General features: G+C 44.1%; 1 protein-coding gene across 2 annotated transcripts in view; it reads left to right on the forward strand.

Annotated features, from left to right (window-relative positions):
* Window positions 1-25,183, forward strand: part of NR3C2 (nuclear receptor subfamily 3 group C member 2) — a 376,709-nt gene that overhangs the window by 153,178 nt on the left and 198,348 nt on the right. For both annotated transcript variants that reach the window (XM_075543712.1, XM_075543713.1), the window contains exon 3: window positions 23,174-23,313. In XM_075543712.1, coding sequence (XP_075399827.1) covers window positions 23,174-23,313 — 140 coding nt within the window. The remainder of the gene's footprint in view (window positions 1-23,173; window positions 23,314-25,183) is intronic.

Below are 25,183 nucleotides of genomic sequence, written 5' to 3' on the forward strand. Positions count from 1 at the left end.
GGCACTGCATCAGATAGGAAGCCTTCCCAGTGCTTTAATAAGGGGCTTGTGAAGCTTGCACACGAGGGTACAAAGTTAGAAACAGTAGTAACGGCTCTGAGCAGAATTCACAAACATTCGAGGGGGGGAAATGGTTACCATGCATAGCTAATAATTCCCCGCTAAATAATAGAAAACCGGGTTGAGCTGCCTCCACCATCTCTTACTTGCTCCTTATCACTCGGCTTTGTTTAAATAAAATGAGAGTGCTACATTATGTGAGGCTTTCATTTAAATCAGTTGAAATTAGTATTCCGCCACAAGCGAAACAGGAACTACAGATGCGGAATAAGAATGTGGTGAGGCCCGGGAGTTGAGAGCGCTTGCTTGACTGCCCAACGACATTCTCGTTCAGCAAAGAATTGTGACCCCACTTTGTACAGGCAAGGAGCCCAGGTAGCGCAGTGGGTTAAGTGCCCAGCTGCTAACAGAAGGATCGGCTGGTGGAGCCCACCGACAGCTCCACAGAAGAATCATGTGGCAGACAGTGAGAGCCACTCTGTCCGAGAGAGCCGCTGGCCAAGGGCTCATCTCGATGGCACTGGTTTCTGTATCAGTCTATAAAATATGAAGGAGCAGAGATCATGCTATTGGATTTTTGATACTAGTGAGTTAAATCAATATATTCATATCTAAAAATAGAAATTGAATTAACTAAGATATTTCTGTGACTGGCCACGGATTTCTTTAATCTCATCCTAACCCCTGGCCTGGAAAGCTCTGTACACAAGTGTTTAGAAAACATCTCTACTCATGACAACCATGTGGCGTCTTAATCCTAGTTGAATGATTTGTAGTTGTATCTTGGATGTATATTGGCAAGAGGGGCAGCTCCCCATCCCCCAGTGTCCAGAAAATGAGTCGAGAATGAAATTAACAGGTTTACCTGGATTTGCTCTTTTTTTTAATGACCATGTGGCCATCGTGAAGATCCATGCAGTTACTTTTGGGGAGATAGGAGTCACAGAGAATTTGGATACTTGTAGAATCTAAAGAGTGAGCTCATAGAATCAGACGATTCTCCTTGGGTTTGTATAGTCTTGTCTCTACTGATCTTTACATTCATGAGAAGTGAAACAAAGTATTCCTTTAATAGTGGAGTCTAACTGAAAAGCTAGTCACCGTAGCTTAGTGCCTACAGTATTTCCAGCAGTTTGTCCTGTGACTCTGATCAGCTAGCCTATAATATCTTCACAGTTTAGCATGCCTCAAGAGAACTTTATTCCTCTTCAGTGTGGGATTTCATAGATTTTGATACTGCCGGCAGAACTTTAAATAACTGAGTTGGTTGTGTGTGCCACACACAGAAGACTGCCCTGTAATATTAGACAACAAATTTTAACATTGACATGGCCATACAATAATTTTAAACAATGCATAATTGCCTTATTGCTAGCACACATTATAAAATCACTCTTTGTAAAGCTAATCCACATGTTAGTTTACACGTGTGTGAAATCAAACATTGAGAAAAATGACTCAAGAATAAGTTCTAATGCAATTAGATCTGTCTTGGAAGAAGGACAGCCAGAATGCTCCTTAGAAGCAAGGATGGCCAAACTTTGTCTCGGGTCTTTTGGACACACTATCAGAAGAGAGCAGTCCCGGGGAAAGGAGCTCCTTCTTGGTCAGGAAGCGCAGCAGAGAAGGCCCCAGTGAGATGGACAGACACAGTGGCTGCTTCAGGGAGCTCACAACGATTGTGAGGCTGGTGCGGCTCTGGGCGGCGTTTCCTTCTGTTGTGTACATTGGATCGTGATGATTTGGAGAGGACTCAACAACGCCTCACAACAGCAACAAGAGCAGATGAAATGTAGAAGGAGTCCTGCTGGTGCTGTCAAGCAGGCATTGGACTGCAAATTCACGAGGTCTGAGGTTCAAACCTCTAGCCACGCTGCAGGAGAAAGTCGAGGCTGTCTGCTCTCATCAAGATTTCCAGCCTGGGAATCCTGTCTAGGTCTATGTCATTCAGACTCCATTCATGGCAGTGGGTTGGGAAATGTTATTTAAGACAGTAGCAGATTGACTGTACCTGAAATTAGCTTATCACATCTCCAAGGGAAAACGGACAATGAAGTAAGTGACTCATTCACTGCCATCAAGTAAATTCTGACGCATAGTCGCCCTATAGGACAGGGTAGAACTGTCCCTGTGAATTTCCAACACTACCTCTTCAAGAGAGTAGAAATCTTCTCTCATGCACGCTGAGAAGCTGGTGGTTTTGAACCGCTGACCTTGCAGTTAGCAGCCCAGCAGGTAGCACATCCCACCACCAGGGCTCCAAAGTAATTATAGTGTGTTACTGCAGGGATGTTGTTCCTTTTGCACAATGGATTATGCCAACACTTCTTCCCTGGCCCTTTCTGTAGTCTCCTGTCAGAGTCACTTGTCTCTGCAGCTTCCAGATTCGCACTGAGGGAAATAGCCAATTTCCCTTGGTAAGCCTAGAACAAGTGACCATTCAAAGGCTCTGGGTATGTCCATTGCATGCATATTCATGGTAGACATAGAGTTTCTTGGGTCAGAAGACATGTGGGCCCTGACTCTTTGACACCTGTGTTCACTCAGGGACGCAAGTTGAACTCAGCAGTCCTGTGTGTGTTCCCTTCTGTGGCCCACTGCTCGGAGGCTTTGTTCGGAGGCTTTGCTCGGGGCAGAACCCTCCAAGATGCCGCAGCCCCCATTGTGAGATCACGGCTCCAGAAATCCCATTGCTACAATTCAGAGACGATGCCTTTGTCAGACGGCCACTCTGTAACCAGAAGGAGATTAGTATTTAGTTTTTCAAAGCCTGAGTTCCCTGTTTACAAAATGAGGACAAGTCTATATAATATACCAGGAGGAGTCATTTGTAGAATAAAGTGAAATGAGGGACAAGAAGACCCAAGCCCCCTGTTGCTTGGAAGTGTAGCACTGGTCAGTTTCAGCACTGCAGAGGGAGCGCCCTCCTTCCCTTGAAGATCAGGAGGTTTGGACTGTGGCCTAAGAGGATGGTCCCGTGAGCCGTGGGCCATCTGATGGCAGAGAGCACTCCCTGGTGCTCTGCTCATCGGGATAAAGCTGACTTCATGAGGGAGAGCGTTCGGATCTCTTGCCCTCCTGGGGAAAAGGTAGGCCAGACGGGGAGGCACCTGGCAGCAAGGTGGGCTACCAGGAACCATTGCAGTAAATCGCCTGAATGCATTGATTCTCTTGCCTGCTGTTCTAAATCTATCATTCCTTTAGGTAAAAATAGAATCACAGGTGCTATTGAGTATCGAATCAGTGTGGACCCCATTTTCCCATGAGCTGCTTATGGAGCAGAGTGGTGTCCATCGAGCCTTTCTGCACCCCTCATGCTGCATGGCACAAACACGTTCGTTGCCATTGGGTACTGAATACTAATGTATGTCGCAGTCTCTGCTGGGAGCCAAATATTATTAAGGTCAACTCTTTGCACTCAAGGCCTTTATATCTGTATGGGAATGCGTATCCACGCGGAGGCAATGAACAATCGAGGAACTATCACACTCTGGTTGCCTCTCTGAGGAGCCCTGGTGAGGGATGGACTGCTCTCTGACTGCAGGAGACAGGCGAGGCTCTTTACTCCCAGAAACAGTAATCGTCTCAGAACCCCGCGGGGGCAGTTCCACTCTGAACTGCGCACGTGCTGGGAGTCAGCATCGACTGGATGGCCATGAGTTCCGTTCTGAGTTTGAGCAGTCTGTCCAGTCTGAAATATCCCCGCTGCTCCTTTGGGTCCCCTCCCTCCACCCTTGCATTTCTTTATCCATCTTTGTTACCTTCTCTCTCATGAGACACAGGGTACATAGGAAAAGGTCAGTTACGTATTTCCTGAAGTGAATTTAGTTGGCCTGTGAACACTTTGGAAGGAGCCATTACCTGCATGGGTAGAGATGGGTGGAGATTGATTACTGTCCCCAAATTCTGTTGATTCTCATGTGACATGAAAGGGGGTTCCTGTAGGTGACTTTGAATATCTTTCCAGTTCCAAGATTCTTAAAATCAACTTGTCAGACTTATAAATGTTACTTACTTCCCATTAGATACACTGTATCCTAATGGTTGACACTGAGCGTGAAAAGTGTTTCTTAAGCATGCTTGCTGAGGAGCTGTCTTCAGCCGTGAGCGGAGAGTTCTAGGGTGGACTCCAAAGACAGTGCTCTCCATGCCTATCTAGAGTCTCTTTGCTGTGCTCCAGGTGCTATTGAGTCCGCTGACTCAGATGAACTCTCGTGTACAGAAACTGACCATGGAGCCCGTGCTGGCTCGGGCAACCCCACAGGACAGGGGAGAACAGCCCCGGGGGGATTTTGAGACTGTCGCTCTCTCCCGGAGTGGAAAGCCCTCCGTTTCCCCCACTGGGTGTCAAAGTAGCACGGTACTCCTTCACGGCATTCTCAACAGCCGAGTTTTTCAGAAGTAGGTCTCCAGGCCTCTTTTCCAGGATGCCTCCAGGTGGATTCAAACCTCTCAACTTTTCAGCTTTCCTTATGAACTATGTGGACCTAGGGACTCTACCAGGCAAAAGTTATTCATATAGTTTATCTGAGTGTTTACGTATAAAATGTGTTGTGACGTACTATGGAGGTTAAGGGAGTTAGTGGGTGTAAAGCACAGTTTCTTACCTATGGGTGGTACTCATTCAAGGTAAGTCTGCCTGCCTTCCTCCTTTCTCTATGTCATCTTCGCCTTGCCTAACTGGATGTGTGCTGAAGAAATGCCTGTCTGATGTTCTACTCTTACCTGTACATAGTCTTACATGATAAACTCCATTAGAGCTGCCGGTATTGTTTGTCTGGAACAAATTTCCTCATAATTTTCCTATTGAATGAGGTGGTTCTGTCTAGTTTATAATAAGCTAATCGTTTGCAAGAGATAGCCAGAAATATTCATTAAAACTTTCATTTCTTAAATCTCGCCTAGAGTTGAATGTCATTGTCTCTCAAAGGCCAGCACTTCCCCCACTTGGTTTCCATTGACACACTTGCTATCTATTTTATAGCATTGGTAAATATGATACATGAGTCTCTTTATTCCATGGCTACCAGTTCCTCAGTTAATAAAGCAGTTATCATGATGTGATGTTTAGAATAAATAACATGTTAGATATTTGTTAAATTTAACTGAGAGGTGTAATAGAGGTAGACGTTGAAAATTCCTTAGGTTTCCCAGTTAGTTAAGCACAGAGGAATGGATGCATAGAGTAAATAACTGATGCAATAACTTATTGGAGATGGGGTGGGGAGGGGGGAGAACTGAGGAGCAAACAATGAATTCAGGAGCAGGGAGAGAGCATGAGAAATTATTGTGATGATGTTGACACAACTCTTTTTAAAATCTACTTAACTATGGAAGCAAATGATATGTGAATTTTATAGCAAGAAAGCAACTGAAAAAGAAAGAAAGAAAATCAGAGTTGACCCACAGTTACCCTGGGGGAAGGAGGAAGGGTTTTTGCATAGAAGGCACTGAGTTTATGTTAATGGTGGTAGAATAATTCCAAAAAGGACATCAATGATGGTTACATAACACAGAGTATAATCAGTGGCACCTAATTATGCATGTAGAAATTGTTGAATTGGAGAATATTTTGTTGTTTATGTTTTTGCCACAATTAAAAAAATAATAACACTAATAGCAATTAATATAAGGAAGAAAATTGATTGTGGTATAATGATTGTACAACTCTTTTGGATATGATTGGACTATTAAATTATCAGATATGTGGATGAAGTGCCAATAAACTGTTTTAAAAAGAAAACATTATATACGATATACAATACATATATCAACCTGAATGTCACACATATGGATAAATGTCCCATTATCCTTTTAAATTACTTAACATTGAGTATCTCATTCTTGCTTCTTAAAAATGAAATCATTTACAAGTGAAAAAAAAGGCAGAAAAATGTTTTTCAGAGAATGCTACCATGAATCAAGTTTCCTTATAAGTCATAAGGCAGAAAGAAGTAGTAGAATCCAAGGCAAAAAAAATAGAACTTAAATTTGAGAAAATATGGTATGTTTTGAAATTGGATGTTATTTGTTAGGGAGAAAGGTATAGTAAATATTTGGTAATAACTAAACATAAGGTATTCATTTTCCTTTTTTTATTTGGAAAGGCCCTAGAAGTCATTAACAAACAGTACAGAAGAGATGCTCGGCAGTGTTTGAGTGGATTTCCGTTCAATAGAGCGAACTACAGGTCTGGTGGTTACCCCTCTGTGTGCGGTCGCCACGGGCCCGGTGGAGGAAAAGAAGGGTTCCTCTCAGGCGTCCTCCCCTCGGTGGGAGTGTTTCACCAGCGCAGTGGAGTTGGGGTCTACTCATGGCAACCCCAGTGTGCCCAGTAGGGTTTTCTGTGGCTGCTTTTTCTGAACTCTATCATAGCCAGACCTGCCTTCCAAGGTGCCTGTGGGTGAACTTGAACTTTCAGCTGTTTTAGAACCAGCCTGTCTGGTGAACTACGTGCCCCACCCAAGGACTCCCTTGACATACTAGGCAAGGTATGTGTGGTGTGGTCCTGGCACTTCCAAATCCATTGTCTTTCTCTTGCCTATCCTTGACATGCTTTCTGGCATTGTTCATAAATGTCTTCCTAGGTGAACACGTTTATAAACCCCGAAATTGCAGAGCACGTCGTTTTATTTCTCCAGGGAAGGGGGATCACCCTAGCTCTGATAATAGCAAAAAGTGCAGTTCAGAGAAAAAAATTGTGTGATTATAGTAAGCTTTAGAATTTCTTTGATCAGTTGTAGAAAACTAGATTTGTTTCTCCCGTGGAGACTCAGGGAAACTCTGTTGAAGTCCGAGTTTATCTGCTCTTATTAAGTTTATGTTTTTCTTTCTGTAAACAGATTATTTTAGGATATAAATAGGATATTTTTGTCGGTTGGAAGCCAGCTAGAATTGCTGCTTTGGAAAGTGTGGCAAGGAGTGTGTGCCGTGCTCGATTTGATTAACGGTCGTAAGAATCTGAAGTTTGTCCTGCATCAAAGACAATAGGTGCAGTTTTATGTTTGCATTCACTTTGTCAACATACATGTGGCTTTTTTGGTAAAGACTCCAAACCTTTCTTGGAACCGAATGGCTTAGAATTTGGCTTTGCTCATTCTTCTTCTTTTTCCCTTTGTTCGTCAGAAGTGTTTTGTTTGTTTTTGCCTTTTCCCCTCAGCCTGGTGGGAATGCGTGTTGCTGAGAGTTACAACACGCCCAATAACCAGAAGAAAACCCCCAAACTGTGCTCCTTTAGCGCTCTGCTCGCAACCAGGTTCCTTTAAATTTAATCACCTATTATTTTGCCATAGAATAATGATTCGTGAAGCTTCTCCTTCCGTGTGTTAGGCTGACATTTCGTTCTTTCACAGGCTGTAAGATCAGTCCTTTGGACCATGTCTAGGATGTCCAGTGCAGGCTGACTCCTAGCACCCCCAGAGGACAGAGTCAAATGGCCCCGGTGTGTTCCCAAGACTGGAAGACTTTACGGGAGTCGAAAGCCTTTGTCCTTCCACCCACGGTGGTTTCTAACTATTGGTCTTGTTGTTAGCAGCCCAAAGTGTAACCACTCTGCCACCTGGGGTCCTAGGTCAGCAGTTCAAGACCACCAGCCATTCCTCGGGAGAAAGACAAGGCTTTCTACTCCCATGAAGAGTTATCATCTGGGGAACTCACAGGAGCAATTCTACCCTGTCTTATAAGGTCACTGTGAGTCAGGATCAGCTTGACAGCGGTATGTTGTTTGTTTACGATGAGTTTCAAAGAACCTTGTTTACCGAGGAGGATAAGCTTTGTGCCCCTAACAGCAGTATCAAAGGTTCAATAATTCACCAGCCAGTCCACAGGAGCAATGTGAAACTAGGTGTCCCCATAAAGATTTACTCTCCACCCTTTGCAGCAAGTCAGAATTAACTCAGTGTTGGTGCGTTTTGGGTTTTCAAAGCCAGAAAGTATAAAAAAAGAAAAAGACGTTTTCAAATAATTCACATTTTAGTAAAAGAGGATATATTTTATCTCTTTATTACATAACCTGAAATTATAGCTGCACTTTGTGTTTAAAAATTCAATGCTGTCCACTAGACAAAGTGGCGTAGTATTTTCTGACAGAGTCATAATGAGATAGAGCTTTTTGTCTGAGAGGGAGCGGGCTTGTGGACAGGTAGGGGCAAAGAAACAGGCATTATCCTGACCACAGAGGGAATCAAATATACAGTATTCTTATGGCTGTGGGCTCCTTAATTTTAGTCTTCCCGAAGAATACTTATAATCCTCTGAAAGTTTTACATATACCACTTAGCAAATCCAAATGCCGACAGTCCTCAATTACAAATAAACTGTTTTGATCACTGGTCGTGTCAGCACACTGCAGTCTGTGTCCTTGGAGGAAGAATGTTAGGAGTTATCGTGGAGGGTCCCATCCTGGGATGTGGGGCCTGGGGGCCTCCTCTTCCAGAGACCCCGTGGTGGCTCCTGGGGAAGTAATCCGTAACGTGGCCCAAGAGGGGAGTTCTTTTCTCATAAGGAAACGCTGACCTCCTCATTTCCTGTTATTCACCTGAACTTTACAACTCAAATAAGAGGAAACAGCAATTCGGCATAGATTAATGTAGTAGCAGTTTAGAAAGTTTAATCTGATATTGAACATGAATCCGTCCAGGCTGACCTCATCCTCGGTGTTGTCGTTGCGGGCTGTGACGCCAGCCCGGTTGCATAATGAACATGTACACACCACCGCGAAACACTGTGTGGGCCTGCGCCGTCTCACAGTTGTTCTGTTGGAGAACGCTGTTGCAGCCAGTGTCAGTTCGTCCCATCGAAGGCCCTCCTCTTTTGGCCGCCCCTCTACTTTACCAACCATGATGTCCTCCAGGGACTCGATATCCTCCTCTGTGTCTCCTGACAACATATCCAAAGTCTGTGAGAGGAAGGCTTGTCCACCTTGTCTTGATGGAGCACTCTGGCCTGACTTTGTCCAGGGCAGGTTGTTTTCCCTCTGACAGTCAATAAGCCTTTCAATATTCTTCTCCAATACCACCAATCAAATCCATCGATTCTTCTGCAGCCTCCCTTGTGCAATGACCAACTTTTATATACGTATGAGGCACTGGAAAATACCGGTCAGGCACACCTCGGTCCTCAAAGTAACAGCCTGGCTTTTCAATACTTTAAAGAGGGTTTGTCTAGCAGATTTATTGGATTGGAGGGGATGTTACAGTGATTTCTATAATTCTCTTAGTCTTCAAACTACTTGATGGGTACATATTAGCTTATGCAGAGCTGAAAAGTATTAGCCTTGAATATTTGTAGAGCTGAAATTTAAGCATAAATTTATGAGGATAACCTTTTTCGGGGGGGCGTCATGCTAATGTTGACAAAAATAAGTGATTCTCTGATGCAGGGGTCCTCAAACTGTGGCCCACGGGCCACATGCGGCCCGCCAAGGCCATTTATCTGGTCTGCCGGATGTTTTTGCCCTATTTGTTTTTTTTACTTCAAAATAAATATGTGCAGTGTGCATAGGAATTTATTCATAGTTTTTTTTTTTTAAAAAACTATAGTCTAGTCCTCCAATGGGCCTATGGGACAGTGAACTGGCCCCCTGTTTAAAAAGCTTGAGGACCCCTGCTCTGATGCCTGATTTTTCTAAAATGTTTGATTTTTCTCAAGGCCAGTTTAAAATATTTTATTTATAATTACTCCGAGCCATTTTGCTGATTGAAAATTTGCTCCTTGATATCAAGGGCTCAGGTAGAAAGCAAATGTTTTGAGAATGATGATGGCAACAAATGTACAAATGTGCTTGACACAGTGGATGGATGGATTGTGATAAGAGTTGTACGAACCCCCAATAAAATGATTTTAAACAGAAAAGAAAATTTGTTCCTAAAATCAAGCCACCAAACTGACAGTAAACTATGTTCAGTCTGAACAGTTCTTAAACTAGTATAAAAGCAAATGTTTAAACTGGAATACAAGACAGTTGACAATATTCTTCAAACATTTGACAGAAGAGGGATTCTACCACTGGGTCATGCATGAATTCGTAGTAAATGACTTCATTGCATAAAAGAAACAGGAATAGCTGGCCTCTCCCTGTATATTTGAGTGGATACACAGTAGGACATTATGGTACATTTCTGAAAGGTTGACATTTGGATCAGCACTTTATTAAATAATGCAGAGAATTCTTGGGAGCAGCTTATTTCTGATTTGGGGGAAGGAACATTGCCAGCGTACCTGTACTTTCATCCAGTTCCACTTGCCAAACAAAACGCCATAATGTTACCAGATGGTCGAGCTTCACTGATTTGCAGTAAGACTCCCTGGCCTGAACTTAATCATTCAGAAGAGGGAACCCCATTCCCATAGCACTGTACTGCCACAAATGCTGTGATAAGCCTTCCGTTGGGTCTTTCATAAGCATCTCTAAGTAACAAGAGTAAACACCCGCATCTTCTTCAGTCTTTCATTACTATATTCTGGGTCTATGTCAAGGTCCCTAATACAAACCATGAGAACCAACATTATCAAAAAATAAAGATGTGGGTATTGAATTAAACAAACAAACAAACCAACCACAGTTAAGTACATATGTCAAAGTTAATTGGACCCTTCAATTACTCATTTGTACGCAGGATTCCAACTTCCAATAGAAAGCCAGCAACTTTGCTGCCCTACCCTAAAACCTGCTCCTGCTCCAGGAAATGGCCTGGGGTCCATCCTTTGCATAAGCAGATTTCTAATGATCTTTCCATTGAATGTGGCTGTCGGTACTTGAGCTAAGAAAACGTCTTTGCCCAGAAAATAAAAATTGAACTAAGATGGCATTTCAGAATGATATGCCCCTCCTTCTTAGATTTATTTGTACTGTGGTTTTCCTGTTTCTTCCTTGAAAATCCCCACAATTTTTAGAATACTCCTTTGACTCACCTGATGAATAGCTACCTCTCCAGGACTCGGGTGTATGACTTGCCATTTGTCTCTTTGAACACCATCTCTTCTGAAGAGGAGTCCTCTTAAGACAGTTAACATATTCAGTGAGATTATGTTTCTCTCGGTTACCTGAGTTTTGTTTCCCACCCCCCTTTTTTATCTGCACCAACTCTCCCCCTTCATGCCCCCATCCCTTGTGTCTGATTTCTGTTATTACCTGTTTAATTCACTAGCTTCTGAGTTGCCGAGTGCTGGGTGGCCTGGGATGGACAGACCCACTGGCCAGGGCTGGGCTCTAGTCTTTGTGGGAAGCCTAACAGAGCTCTCAGTGTGAGGCAGACTTCTCCAGGCATCCCCCCCCAACCCCCACCCCCACCCTGCTAATGCCAATGCTGTCACCTGCCTCTGTCCCCCAGCTGTCCCCTGGCCCCAGCTACCTGCCTCAGAGCCCTCCCTGGAATGCAGCCTGTGCCCACTGTGCTGTCTCAACGGCTGTGTTGCTATTTCCTGGTCTCTGAAGGCCTTTCTTACTGGGCACTTTGCCTATAACGTTTGGCATCTCTGCCTCACTGGGTGGGTGGCCAGACCTTGACCAGCTACCTTCTCTATCTCTCACTTTCTTCTCTTCCTGCTTCCTGCTTTTCCCCTTCTCCCAGCCCTGTGCTCCTCCCTGACTGTCCGCTTGAACTTTTCTAAGTTCTATCCTGTCCCTTTGACCAGCCAGCGGTCACCAGAAAGAACATGGCATAACACCCCCGAGGATGGCTTCCACTTGTGGCTTATCAAAAAGATCAAGCCTTCACCCACTTCACAATTTAAACGTTTTTAGAAAGTGTTATTGTATCAAATAAGAGTTTGAGTACATTTGTTAGAATGGGGGGGAGGGCTGGAGGCAGGGCTATTGGAAAGGAGTCCTGAGCAGTATTTTTTCTGTATTATGTAAGAAACACACACACACGCATGCACCCACAATCTGCTTGGGAGCATAATGGATTAAGCTGTGCATTGCTAACCACCAAATTGAAGAACTATGAGGCTGTCTGTCCCTGCAAAGATTTATAGTCTCTGGAAATGCCCACTCGATGGCATTGGCATGATTTTTGGTTGTTTGGCACATACACATGCGCATGCACTCTTGCTTCAGAATCATGGTGAGAAAATTCCATTACATTTTAACGCACTTTTTCCATGAACTTTGAGAACCCCCTTTATCTTTGTATCAATGTAGATTTCAAAATTGTAAACACCTAACAGTCCAAACTCCGTGGCATTGAAGTTACCCCTAGGCGACTTAGTCAATCTTGTGCAGAGTACTTCCCTCGGAAAGATGGCCGGGCTCCCCTGTGTTTGGGGGTTCAGCATGTGCCAGTCCTCAGCAGCATGCCCCAGGGAGACCCTGTTGACATAGGGTCGACCCACGTGGCCCCACAGTGCGTGGCCTCGTTAGACAACTCCCTTTCTCGACTTCTCCACCCACCCTCAATACTATTTATAGGCCGACTGAAATCCTTTTCTCTTTTCACACATTCCAGTGGCTACTTGTGACCACTGAACAATGCCGCGTGGACTTTGATGTCCCTGCCAGTGGCCTTGTTACAGACCCTTTTCATCTTTTCTCAGATACGCTCCCAAACAAGGAAGCTTTCCATCTTCAAAACCAAACCAACTTCTGTGCATTTTCAAAACTTTAATGTTTGCTTTTAAGACTGTTAGGACAAAGGAAAAAAATATTATTTGGGTGTAAGTCTGTGTGTGTGTGTGTGTGTGTGTGTTTTGAAGTACAGAATTCCCCAACCTTGGAAATTAATTAAATTGAGCATTACTAAGAAAATGCCTGCCTTTTTCCTTGGAGTGGACTGTCACATCTCTCTCCTGATTCAACATCTCTCTCCTGATTCAACATAATATATATATATTATATATATATTACATTGAGTAGATGGAATTTAGAGCTTTTCATTTTGTGTTTTCACGCAGTGGGCGATGACAAAAGCGGCTGGACGACGCTTTGTCAGAGTGAGGGAGAGATGACAGTTTCTTCCGTTCCCCCGAGATTGCCCCGGGCCTTTACACATTGCACAGACCCTGTGTGGGCCCTCAGATACGCCCTTCAGACATCACGGATTTCAGTCGGGATACGAAGCACACCAGTCACTGACTTATGACTCCCTCGTGCGTGTCAGAGTAGAACTCTGCCCCATTGGGTCCCTGCCCCCCGCCTCCCCAGGGGCTGGGTGTTCAGAAGCAGGGGTCTAAGCATTTCTTCCCCGAGTGCCCGGGTGCCCTTGAGCAGCTCAGGAGCAATGGGGATGAGGAGATGGAAAGAGGGTCAAGAGCCTTTCACTGCCTTTTACCACCCGGGGACTACAGCCAGGTCATGGGAGAGCATCACCTCCACTAGCCGTGCAGGCGTGAGATGAGGAAGCTCACGTACATTGTGAACCGGCTCCGACTTCCCCTAGTTGCCCCGTTTACATTCCAGCTACTAGCAAATCTCTAGGGGCCCTTCTAACTTAAACTATGCACTTAAACAATGTTAATGACCTTAATGAGGACCCAAGAGGCCCACACTTGTCACGGTTACCGTAACTGTTGTTCCTCAGAGCCAAAGGTTGTATGAGCATGGGGTGCCCGGGGGCGAGAAGGGCCATAAAGAAAGAGACCCAGGTAGGAAGAAAGAGAAGAGGCAGGATAGGAGGAAGATAAATATGTTCTCCTTGATTGATATGAAACGTAGGAAGGGAACACAGCATCTTGAAAAGGTTCTAGCCTAATATACACGTGCACACAGTACTTGCTGCACCTTCCTTTGGGCCACAAAGAGCAGCAGCGGTCCAGCGGCTCTATGTTAGAACACACTGGAGGGCTTCCGAAGTTCCTGGAAAATGGGCTTGAGAGATCACAGGATTCCCCCAGCCTTCGTGAAGCTCTGCATGTGCGAAGACATACCTAAAATCTTTAGTCTCCAACTATGACCGAAGGGAGGAAATCACAGAGGCACGTCCAAACCCCCAACCCAAGAAAAAAACGCCATCTCAAAGAAGATACTCAGCACTCCGAGTTCTGTTCATGCCAAGTCAGGAAAGGTGCACAAAGAGCGGCTTACTGAAGTAGTGTTTTTAAAGTGGAAACGACGGCATTGAGCAGACAGTGAATGTAGCAGCAGCAGCAGCAGCAGCCAGCATTGGTCACTGGTGGAGAAAGGTGTTCTTGAAAGGGAATTCCGCCATCTGGGGTGAAGTGAGCAGTATCCAGTGTTTCCTCGGGACTCCTCTGGGGCAGAATCCCCTGGAGTTGGCATCTACTCCATGGCAGTGAGTTGAGGGTTCGAGTGCCCAGCAGTTCCACTCACCAAGACCCGAAGAGCGAGCACCCATGGCTGTGCGTGTGTGAGTGTCAGGGTGCGTCACTGGGCAAGGAGGTGGGGGTGGTATTGAAGATCCCCCAGGGAAGTTCCCCAGAGTAGCATTTGGCCCTGCTAACAAGCCCATGATTTCAGTAATGCCTACTCACAGGAGCCAGAGCCAAGTCATTGTGTTCACCAAGCACCGCAGGAGCCACGCTGCCTCTCTAGTGAGTCGATAAGGCGCACGTCCTTAACGTTAAGCCCTGGCTGAGAAAAAGAAATCGCCATACTGTTTTTAGGAGTAATGTGTCTTTACCTGGTGTAAGTTAACTCGTGAAGGGAGACCAGACCATCTTTTTCCTGAGACAATCTGGAAGCTTTCCCTGAAGCTCATGTCAGAGCATTAGGCCGACCTGAAAGCAGTGCCTGTTCCACAAAAAAAGAAGCTTTCTGTCTGCGAACCTTAAAAATGCTTTTATTTATCGTTTTCCTCCCTAGTGCAGGTGTGAATACCTTACTAGTTACTCAGGCACTAAAAAGCTAAAGAATGAGTTCTTTGCTCTATGACACAAATACTCGCTAAGATGCATGTCATACGAAAATGATGGTTTTCGTCGTTTAAGGGGTGGTGAGTCTTCTCTAAATCAATTGTTGGGTAAATGTGAAGTCATATTGCACGGTCAGCTGTCCCTTTCACTAGTAGTACCTACTTGCTCTCTAGGTTACTCTATTCGTTTGCATTGGCTACACTGAACTGCCAGACAAAATTCATGATGTAAGGGTTTATTAAGGAAGGTGACAGCTTACCATGCCCAGGATTCAGTTGTTTATCAGGACATGTTACAGAGTTCTTTCGGGTCTGCAAATAAATGCCCAATGGGCGTACCGCTCCATTGTAAGTCTCAACACGAAGGCACACACCTCAAGCTGCATGGGACAGCAAACCCAGCTCCCTAAAGGAAGTGCCCAAAGGCACCCCACTCCAGAAGCCTCAGCTTGAAGGCTCCACTTCTGTAGGTCATCAAATCCAGTGTCCCCAACTAAGTGCCCAGATCTGCACTCCCCCCCCCCCCCACACACACACATATTCCACAGACCAGTCTCCTGCACAGAAACACTCAGCTTTACTTGCCCCGTGGGTTAGGAACGCCCATCACTCTGGTCCATGCTCTGGCTGCTGGTCCTGCTGTTGCTCCTCTGACGTTAGAGCTGTCTTCTGGATGCAGGAGGTTCACTGCACATGGATCTCAGGTCCACAGGCCGTGCCCCACGCCTAGCTCTTGCTGAGAATGAGATCCCTACTCCTGCTTCTCAGAGGGCTCACTTGATACACAGAAGGATAGCACTCCAGGGAATCCTGTTCACAATTCCTCACAGTGAATACCATCAGAATCTTCCTCTACCTGCTTTCCAGACCCATGCAGGGAAAGGTTGTTAGGTGAGAATTATAGGCTTTGGCTGGAAGAGCCATGTAAAATAACTCATTGCCCTGCAATGGTGTCATATTAGCAAAGTACAGTGACGTTCATGTCATTAACCTCTTGGGAAAGTTTTGGGGTTGTCACATCTAAATTCTGAAAATAGCAAAGGATGTTTTTTTATCCCTCATGGAAATAGTATAAGGGAGGGAGAAGCAGCCATGGCCATTGCGTTGATGGCCTCCATAGAGACCCTATAGGACAGAGATAACTTCCCCAGCGGGTTTCTCAGGCTAGAAGCAGAGAGCCTCATCTCTGCCCTTTAGAGCTGCTGATAGGTTTGAACCACAGACTTTCCAGTTAGTCACCGAGCACTTAACCACAGTGCCACCAGGCGCCCTTTATTCTGAATGATCTTCAAGTTTACTTGAATGTGTGTAAGAGTAATGATATTGTTTGCAATCAATGCATACAATTACAAACCATAATTTTTTTAAAATTCATATTGAGTAAGTTTTAGAAATGAGACCACCTTGTTTATACGAATTCCTTGTCATTGAATCGTGATCAGTCACTATTATTTTATTATATAATTATTATATAGAAAGGTAGTTCTCTGTATGGTAATCCTTCTAACAACATGGTGATGTATTATAGGTTCTCAGTAAGCAAAAATAGCCAGTCATTTTCAATCAGTAAAAATGATCTTTTACAGCTTCTAACTGCATCTTTGTAAAATTCTTTCAGGGAAAAAAATCAACACGAACTCATTACCATCTACTTGATTCTTACTCTATAGTAGCCTTGTGGGACAGGACTGTAAATATGTAAAGAAGTAGACAGGACTGTTTCATCTTTCTCCCATGGAGCAGCTGGTGGGCTTGAACTGCTGACCTTGTGGTTAGTAACTCAGTGTGTAATCCCTGAGGCCACCAGTACTCCTTCAGGAGAAAATATAGCCCAATAAGTGGTTTTAATGATTGGCTGGTATACAAGGAGCTACCTGCCCCCAAACCCTAATTTTCTATTCACAGCTATGTTTTGAAGGTTTTTTTTTAAAAAAACAACCTTATCATCTTCAAAGTACTCTCCATAACACTTAATACATTTGTCAAATCTGAGATTCCATTCTTGGAAACAGTTTTCAAACTCATCTGTTCCGGATGGCTGACAGCACCTCCCTCTTTTTTCCTTTTCCTCACCTCCTCTCCATCATCAAATCACTGTCCTTTCATGCCTTCTTCATTCACGGGAACAAAAAGAAGTCCCACAGAGCAAGGTCAGGTGAGTCAGGTGCATGGAGCAAGAGAGGCAGACCGTTTTCTGCCAGAAACTGGCGTACTGGGATGGCTGCTTGTCGTGGCGGCAAAATCCGTCTCCCCCCAACACTCCCGGGAGTCAAAATCAGGCCTTTTTGTCCCACACTGTTACACAATCTTTCAGAACCTCTAAATAGAAAGCTGGATTAGCAGTCTGACCTGATGGAATGAACTCCAAATGCCCATCCCCCTCACAGCAACGGAGCTTTTTCCCATTTGTTTGTTTGTTTGTGTTTTTAGGCATCCCCTCATATTCCCTCTCACTTGCCACTAGAGTCATTGTGAAACTTTAATCAATCTCTTCAATTTTCTAACCAGGTCATTGAAACTATGATATTCGATAGTGAAAATAGTTACAGCTTGCTGATATTTTCCCAAGAAAATATCATATTATGTTCACTCATTTCTGCTTTAAAATATATTTTACATTTGTGTAAATGTTACAGACAAACCTTTGTTGATAAAATTTGAACAGCATTCCTTGGATTACTAAATTCAAAAGTGATCAATGTGAGGTTTGTTTGCTTTTTCAGTCCACTGAAAAACAAATTTATGAGGGGTAGAATGCCATTTTATTAGATAGATTATGGAAAATCAGAAATAATGTCATATAAAAGCAACAGAGTTATTATAAGTGCCATATAATTAGCCGCTCTAGAAAGAGCAAAAAGCTTTACACATAGATTTTTATTTAAGTGATCCAGATCCAACATTGCTCATTTACTGTATTTAATACTCTCTTTAATTTGAGCTTGAGCCTTAGTTTGGATAAACTTAATCATGACAGTCTACCCCATTTGCTTTTTGTACAAAGTGTATCTGTGAAAAATAATAAGTATATAATTATCTCTCTAGCCTCATTATTTCAAGATGAGAACTGTGGTCCAAAGGAACGTGGAGATTTTGCTAAAGTTTCACCAAGTTAGTAGCTGAGTGGGAGCTAGAACCCATGCCTCCTGACTGAACTTCTGTTCTCCCCTTTGGCCCCTGCCAACAGTGCTACAGAGCATGGGACTTTCAACTTGCATAGTGCTCCGTAAATCCATTCCGTGATAGAGTGACCCCTGAAATGCAAGGGCACTAAAACAGGTTTTGTATTTTGATAACACCCCGCGTCCTCCTCTGTCTCCTTTTGAATGACCAAAAGCATTTCTTAAAACCGGACACACATCCCTCTCCATTTCACAGATAACCACATGATGGGATATTGGCAGAGATAATCCATTCACACTTGGGGGATTATCTACTGTGTTAATAACACGGAGATTTGTCAGATCGTTGGCGGAACTTTGGACACCAGGTTCGAGCCTCCCCCTCAGTCAACACCAACACTGTTGTGCAATTCCACACGGAAACTGAACTTAAGCCACGGCCTCATTCATTTTACCTTCGACACAATTCACCTTTTTTGTAAATTTGGCTTGGGTAAGTGTCGGGCTGCTAAGTTCAAGGCTGGCGGTCCAGACGCAGCAGCCGAGCTGTGGGCGAGGGCTGGGCTAGCTGCTCCAGGAAAGATCTGCAGCCTCAGAAACCCTGCAGAGTGGCTGCGAGCCAGGATCCGCTGCACACAGCGCGCTCGGTCTTGGCTCGGGGTTTGTCACGAGATAGGAATGTGATTGTATTCATTTGGTTCATGGTTCCGCCACTGGGCCGAGGGGAAGGAACATGCGTGGTGTATAACGCCTTTGCTGTCAGGGCGTCAGGATGCGTGTACAGCCCACGCATGCCACAGAAGCCCGGTGACAAAGGAACAGTCCACTCCTGGCTGTGGGGCTCACCGTGGGCTCCTACAGGACAGTTTTCCCTGTCCTGAAGGGTCACTCGGCAAAGGCAGTGCCTTTGCTGTCGGTTTCCCAGACTAATTCATCATGGGGGAGTAGGAAGCCTCATCTTTCTTCCACGGGGCGACTGGTAGGCTTGGAGGTTGCAGCCCAACATGTAACCGACTATGCTACCAAGGTTACACACACGCACATGCACGCACACGCACAGGCAGAAAAGGGAAGTTGGTGACGGCCCTAGGGAGGTTGAGAACCGCTGCTCTCAGGTCTAGGAACTCTCTTTCTCAGTCTGCCATTTTGAATAGGACAGTCAGGGAAGACCTAACTAAGAAAGGAAGCTTGTGAAGAGACCTGACAAGGGGGTGAGGCGCAGGGAGCTGTGTGCCGACGCCTATGTGCAGAGCGTTCTAAACAGATGGGGCCACAGCACCAGAGGTGGGTGTGCTCCTCTTGAACTTCAGGGCTAGCAAGGAGGCCAGGGCTGCTGAAGAGGAGGACATAAGAGATAGTAATGAACTAGAAGCAGCCAGACTGTGGTCCTGTGTGCATATGGATATAGCCCCAGTGTGATGTAAATGGCTGCAAACCACGAGTGACAACATGCGGACTGGGTGGATCAGAGGCTCCTTGGAAGAAAGGCCTGGCTAACTCCAGACTCACCAGCCATTAAAAACACTATGTAGCCTGACACCTGTGGGGGCCTTCTGAGTCAGCATCCACTGGAAAGCAGCTAGTTTAGGCTCTCAGACTGGCTGAGAGGAAAACAACAAGTAGGAAAGGATGACTTGGGCTGCAGGGAGAAGGACTGGGCAAAGGGCTACAAGAAGGCCAGGTAAGAGGCTTTTACAAAAACCCAGTGAAGAGAAGTTGACAGCTTGGGCTAGGGTAGTCCCTCAGGGGAGGCATGGGATGTGATGGGGATGCTAATGTAGTCCAAGGCAAAAGGGAGTGGAATTTAGCAGATTGGATGTGGAGTGTGAACGAGAGGACTTGGGGATGAGTCCCAAGTTTTTTGCCTGAGCACCTGGAAGCCAAGAGTTGCAATGAACAGAGGAGAGGAGGAGTGAGGGAGGAGAAACAAGTTCGAAGGTCGCGGAGACCAGCAGAGTTTTAGACAGTGAGCTTGAGGGGAAAAGTCGACACCCAAGTAAAGAAGGCAGTTGGAAAATTGGGTCTGAAATTTCAGGACAAGGACCAGACTGAAGCGAAACATGTGGAGACACCTAGCTTCTTGATGACATTTAAAACAAGAAACATGATGGTCACTGAGGACAGGTGTTTGGATTAAAAAAAAGAGTTCCTAGACCATAGAGCAGCAGTTCTCAACCTTCCTAATGCCGCGACCCTTTCATACAGTTCCACATGTTGTGGGGACCCCCAACCATAACATTATTTTCGTCGCTACTTCATCACTGTCATTTTGCTACTGTTATGAATCGTCATGAATCTGATATACAGGATGTATTTTTATTGTTACAAATTGAACATCATTTTAAAGCATAGTGATGAATCACAAAAAACAATATGTAATTATATTGTGAGATACTTATTTCTAATGACAAATCAATGAAATTTTATCTTGAAGCATGGTGTCTTCATGCTGGGTACTCATAGGTGGGTGTATCTGCATGTGGGCAGACCAGCCTGGAGACGGATAGAGGAGCTGTGCCTTGGTTCCTAAGACCATCGGAAATATGGGTGTTTTCTGGTGGTCTTAGGTGACCCCTGTGAAAGGGGTCACGACCCACAGGTTGGGAACCACTACCTTAGAGGCTCTTAAGCATTAGGACAAAGACAAAGGCACACCAGAATGCAAAAATCTAAAATTCTTGGATGCTTATAATTCTAAAAAAAGCACTTGCATTTTCATGATGATTTTTAAGCTATATATAAACCATTTATTGGGGATTCTTACAGCTCATAACAAACCATACATCAATTGTATCAGCACATTGTAAATCACCATTGCCATCTTCATTTTCAAAACATTCTCTTTCTTCTTGAGCCCTTGGTATCAGCTCCTGTTTTTCCCTCCCTCCCTACACTCCTACCCTCGTGCCCCCTTGGAAAATTATAAATTATTATTATTTTCATATCTTCTGAATGGCGGCAGAGCCATGGTGCTTCCTTGTGAAACGTTAGAGCGGCCAGACAGAATGGATTGAGTTTTGCTGGCTGAAATGTTGAAGAAGTTAGTGGTGCTGAAATGGAATGTCTCGAATGCCATAAAGAAGTCAAAGGACACTAATAAAAATAATAAAGAGCATTTTGCTCAGGAGCAGAAACCGCTTTGGAGAACATTGTTTCCGTCCTTGATTTAAGAAGTCATTTTCTAGAAAGTCAGTCATGCCACACCGCTCCGAGCAGTTGGGAAAGTTTGTTCCTTCATTGATTGTTGGCAAGCTTGTAGTTAAACGTTTTAAATAATTTTTTTTCAAAGTATTCATGCAACACGATCATGTTTTAACTCATTGGAATAACAATGAAAGCATCATCATCACACAGCCATTTTCTCCTCTTGGAACTTTTTTTCATTCCCTGCCCAATGCACGTTGCTTCACTCAGAAACAACAGCCACGAGAGCAAGGTGATCGGCCACAAATCTGGAGTTTCTGAACACGCCCGGACCACACTTCTTGAGCCAGTGCACATTCTGCCTGCTCCGCCTGAAAATTTCAGGTGTGCCCCAGTCATGCTTCAAAGTGCAGTCCAGCTGTCACCTTTCAGGACGTGCTTTCCATGACCTATTCCCACCCAGCCCAATCTGGAAGCCAAAGTCCACAGCACACACACGCACACTCCACACCCCGCCTCCTGCCAAAGGAGCCCTGGCGGCTCAGTGGCCGTGCAGTGGGCTGCTGACTGCAAGGTCAGTTTGCAAGTACTCACCAGCCCCTCGGTGGGAGAAAGATGGGGCGTTCTACTTCCATAAAGAGTTACATCTGGGAAACCTACGGGCCATTCTACCCTGTCCAGTAGGGTCGCCTCGAGTCCGCACCCATTAGTGTATGTCCTCAATAACTGAGGACGGACACTGGGCTTGTTGTTTGGTTTGGTTTCATTTTTCAATAATTAATTCCTCAGCACCGTGTATACCCCAGGGTAAATATTTCAACAAAGGTAGATGGTGAATGAAGAAATCCACTTCTGGCTGGCTTGTTACATATAGCAAATGTCTTTATTATAGTTGAAAACATTTTGTTCAGGATGTACCATTAACTATAATACAATACTATGTGATATATTTTGAGCTTTCCCTTGAAAAGCTTTTTTAAATTTTAAAATGTGTTGCTTTTTTAAATTTTAAAATGTGTCTTTTAAATTTTAAAATGTGTTGTAACCAAATGGGTTACATTTGGCCCTAAAAACAATTGCCCGGAATTCCTGAGTTTCTTATGGTGGCAGAATGTTTACTACTGTTGTTGCTTTTGCTTTGTTCTTAGTACTGACCGTGTCCTCGCGAATTAGTCAGCAGAGCACAGTAGTTGGAATACACTAATATAAGACGGAGGAGCTCTGGTGGCAGTGTGGGCTAAGCACTGGGGCACTAACCACAAATGCAGCGGTTCAAACCTACCAGCCACTCTGCAGGAGCTACTTCAGCCCGTCCACTCCCTTAAAGACACACAGCCTTGGGGGCCCTTGGGAGCACTTGTGTCCTGTCTTGTCAGGTTGCTATGAACCAGAATGGATGAAATGGCAGTGGGCATAAAAAATAACATGAAAATATTTTAGGCTCTTGGAGGAATAAAATTGCCAATGGTAGAATTGAAAAAAAAAAAGTGTAGCGCGTGCTCTTAAAACTAAATGTTTGTATTAGGCATAATAAAAATCTGAGAGGGCTTCAGAAGCTCGTGGGAGAAAATCCATTACCTTCTAATTCCATTTGTCGATGAGCTATTTGAAGCCCCTCGTATGCGCACTGAACCTAGTTGAAAGGTGTTGGGAAGTCTTGTAAGAGGTCCTGGGTACCAGTCAAAAGAAAGACAGCAAATACTCACATGACGATTTAGCTCAGGATGTTTCTCCCTACTGTTCATCTGGAATGCATGCAATTTTTTCAGCGAACACTCTTTAAAAAATAGGAAGAGATAAAGGGCGCATATGTGATTATTTAATATTCTTAGAATGGAGAAGCTTTGCTACCCAGAATTATTGATAGCATTCCCTCACTGATAGGATTTTATTCTGCAAAGTAAAATACTTTGTGTCCGATATAGACTTCCTGAATTCCTATATGGAGCTATGGTTTGTGAGAGATTTTGAGCCAAACTGTGCAGCATATCACTTGTGAAATTGCAGTGTAATTATTTCAATCTTGGTTTCTTTCTCCAGCTCTACTTTGCGAAGTGTTTCTACTGGATCCTCAAGACCTTCCAAAATATGTTTGGTGTGTGGCGACGAGGCCTCTGGATGCCACTATGGGGTAGTGACCTGCGGCAGCTGCAAGGTTTTCTTCAAAAGAGCAGTGGAAGGTAAATGTTCATGTGGGTGTTCCTTTTACACGTTTTCTATGAAATATGCTTGATTGCCATCTATCAGTGATAAGTAGTACTAATGTCTGGTCTCTATAAACCACCCGGAGCCGAACACTGCTGAATGACGGCAATCTGAAATGGTGAACATAGATCAACCGGTCAACAAGCCTTCTGTTTTTCTTGTTTATCAGGGAGATTTAAAAGTAATAATTCTGTTTCATCACACAGTCCAATGGGCATGCTCTGGAAAAACTTTTTAATTCACACAAGATACATCATCTCTGACTTTCTAGATATCGAAATGTCTTTGTGAAAATTAAAACTTAATAACAGGGATCAAATCTGTGACTTTTAACATTATATTTAATGTAGAATCATTTCATGGAAGAATTAATTGAGGTCCCAGGTCCTTTATTCCCACTATAGAGTTCTAAGAACACATTAGATGCACTCCTTGGCTGAGATTCACTCCATACGTTGAAACTAGTTTTTGTGTCTGTCCAAGTAATTGTAACTCTTAAGGAGAAACAGTCTTTTAGTTTGCTTGTGGCTTTCTCCACCCCCACTTGTAGCAGTTAATTAACACGAGACTTAGGCCAGATGGTTTTGTTGATGTTGAATACTATGGTGAAAATGTAGGATTTTTGCTATTAGTAGAAGTACGATTGTGTAATTGACACTTATGTTCACTGAGCAGCTCAATATTAAGACTCTTTAAGGATTGTTTCTCAACAAAGTTTTCTGAGTGTAGAACTGATGCTTCAGAATCTAAACATAAGCTACTTGAATTTTTTCGTCTGCCTTTTGCTGGAAATCACAAGAGTATGTCCAGGCAATGGACAGTGTAAGATAAGAAATAACAATATATGATTGATCTAGGGTGGGAGGGCAGGGTATGGAAGGAGGAGGGAAAAGAGGAGTTTATACCAAGGGCTCTAGTAGAAAAAGTTTTGGAAATGATGATGGCAATATATATACAAATATGCTTGATGCAATTGATGTATGGAATGTCAGAGTCCCCAATAAAATGATTAAAAAGAAAAAAAGAAGAATATGTCCTGGATTGTAGGATATAAAAGCTGACCAAGTAAATACTTCAGTTCTTTGGGGATTGATAGTACATTCCGTTGATATCCTGTGGTTTTACATTATTTGCACTATTCACTAGTTAAGAATTTTCAAACCCAGCATTGGGAATGGGTGATAAACAGACCCAGCACTGTTGAGTTAATTGTGACTTAGCAAAGGGACGGAAGAGAGTGAAATTGTTCTATAAGGTTTTCAAGGCTTACAACTGCTTTCTGCTGAGTTGGAGGTTAGTAGCCCAGTGCTAACAGACCGTGCCACCAGAGGTCACGGACCTGGTGCTTTGTTGTTGTTGTTAAGTGTTGTTGAGTCAGTTCCTACTCAATAGCAACCCTCTGTGCAACAGAACGACAGACTGCCCCATCCTGCCCCACCCTCACCGTGACTGTCATGATAGAGCCCCCAGGTCACCCAGCCCCTGGGTCAACCCATCTCATTGAGCATTTCCTCTTTTTCACCAACCCTCTACTGTGCCGTGCTTGATGTCCTTCACCAGGACTGGTCTTTCCTGATAACGCGTTCAAAGTACCAGAGGCAAGTCTAGTCATCCTTGCTTCTAAGGAGCACCATTCTGATGACTTCCAGTCAGAATGATAGAGTTGTTTGTTCTTCTGGGAGTCCATCATACTTTCTGTGTTCTTCATAATACCTTAATTCAGATGCATCCAGTCTTCCTTATTCATCATCCAACTTTTACATACCTAGGTAAGGTGATTGAAAGTACCATGGCTTGGGTGGAGCGTACCTTAGGTCTCAAACAGATGAAAACGCAAAACTCACT

This window comes from Tenrec ecaudatus, chromosome 3 (assembly GCF_050624435.1).
Source record: "Tenrec ecaudatus isolate mTenEca1 chromosome 3, mTenEca1.hap1, whole genome shotgun sequence".
NCBI classification, from domain to species: Eukaryota; Metazoa; Chordata; class Mammalia; order Afrosoricida; family Tenrecidae; genus Tenrec; species Tenrec ecaudatus.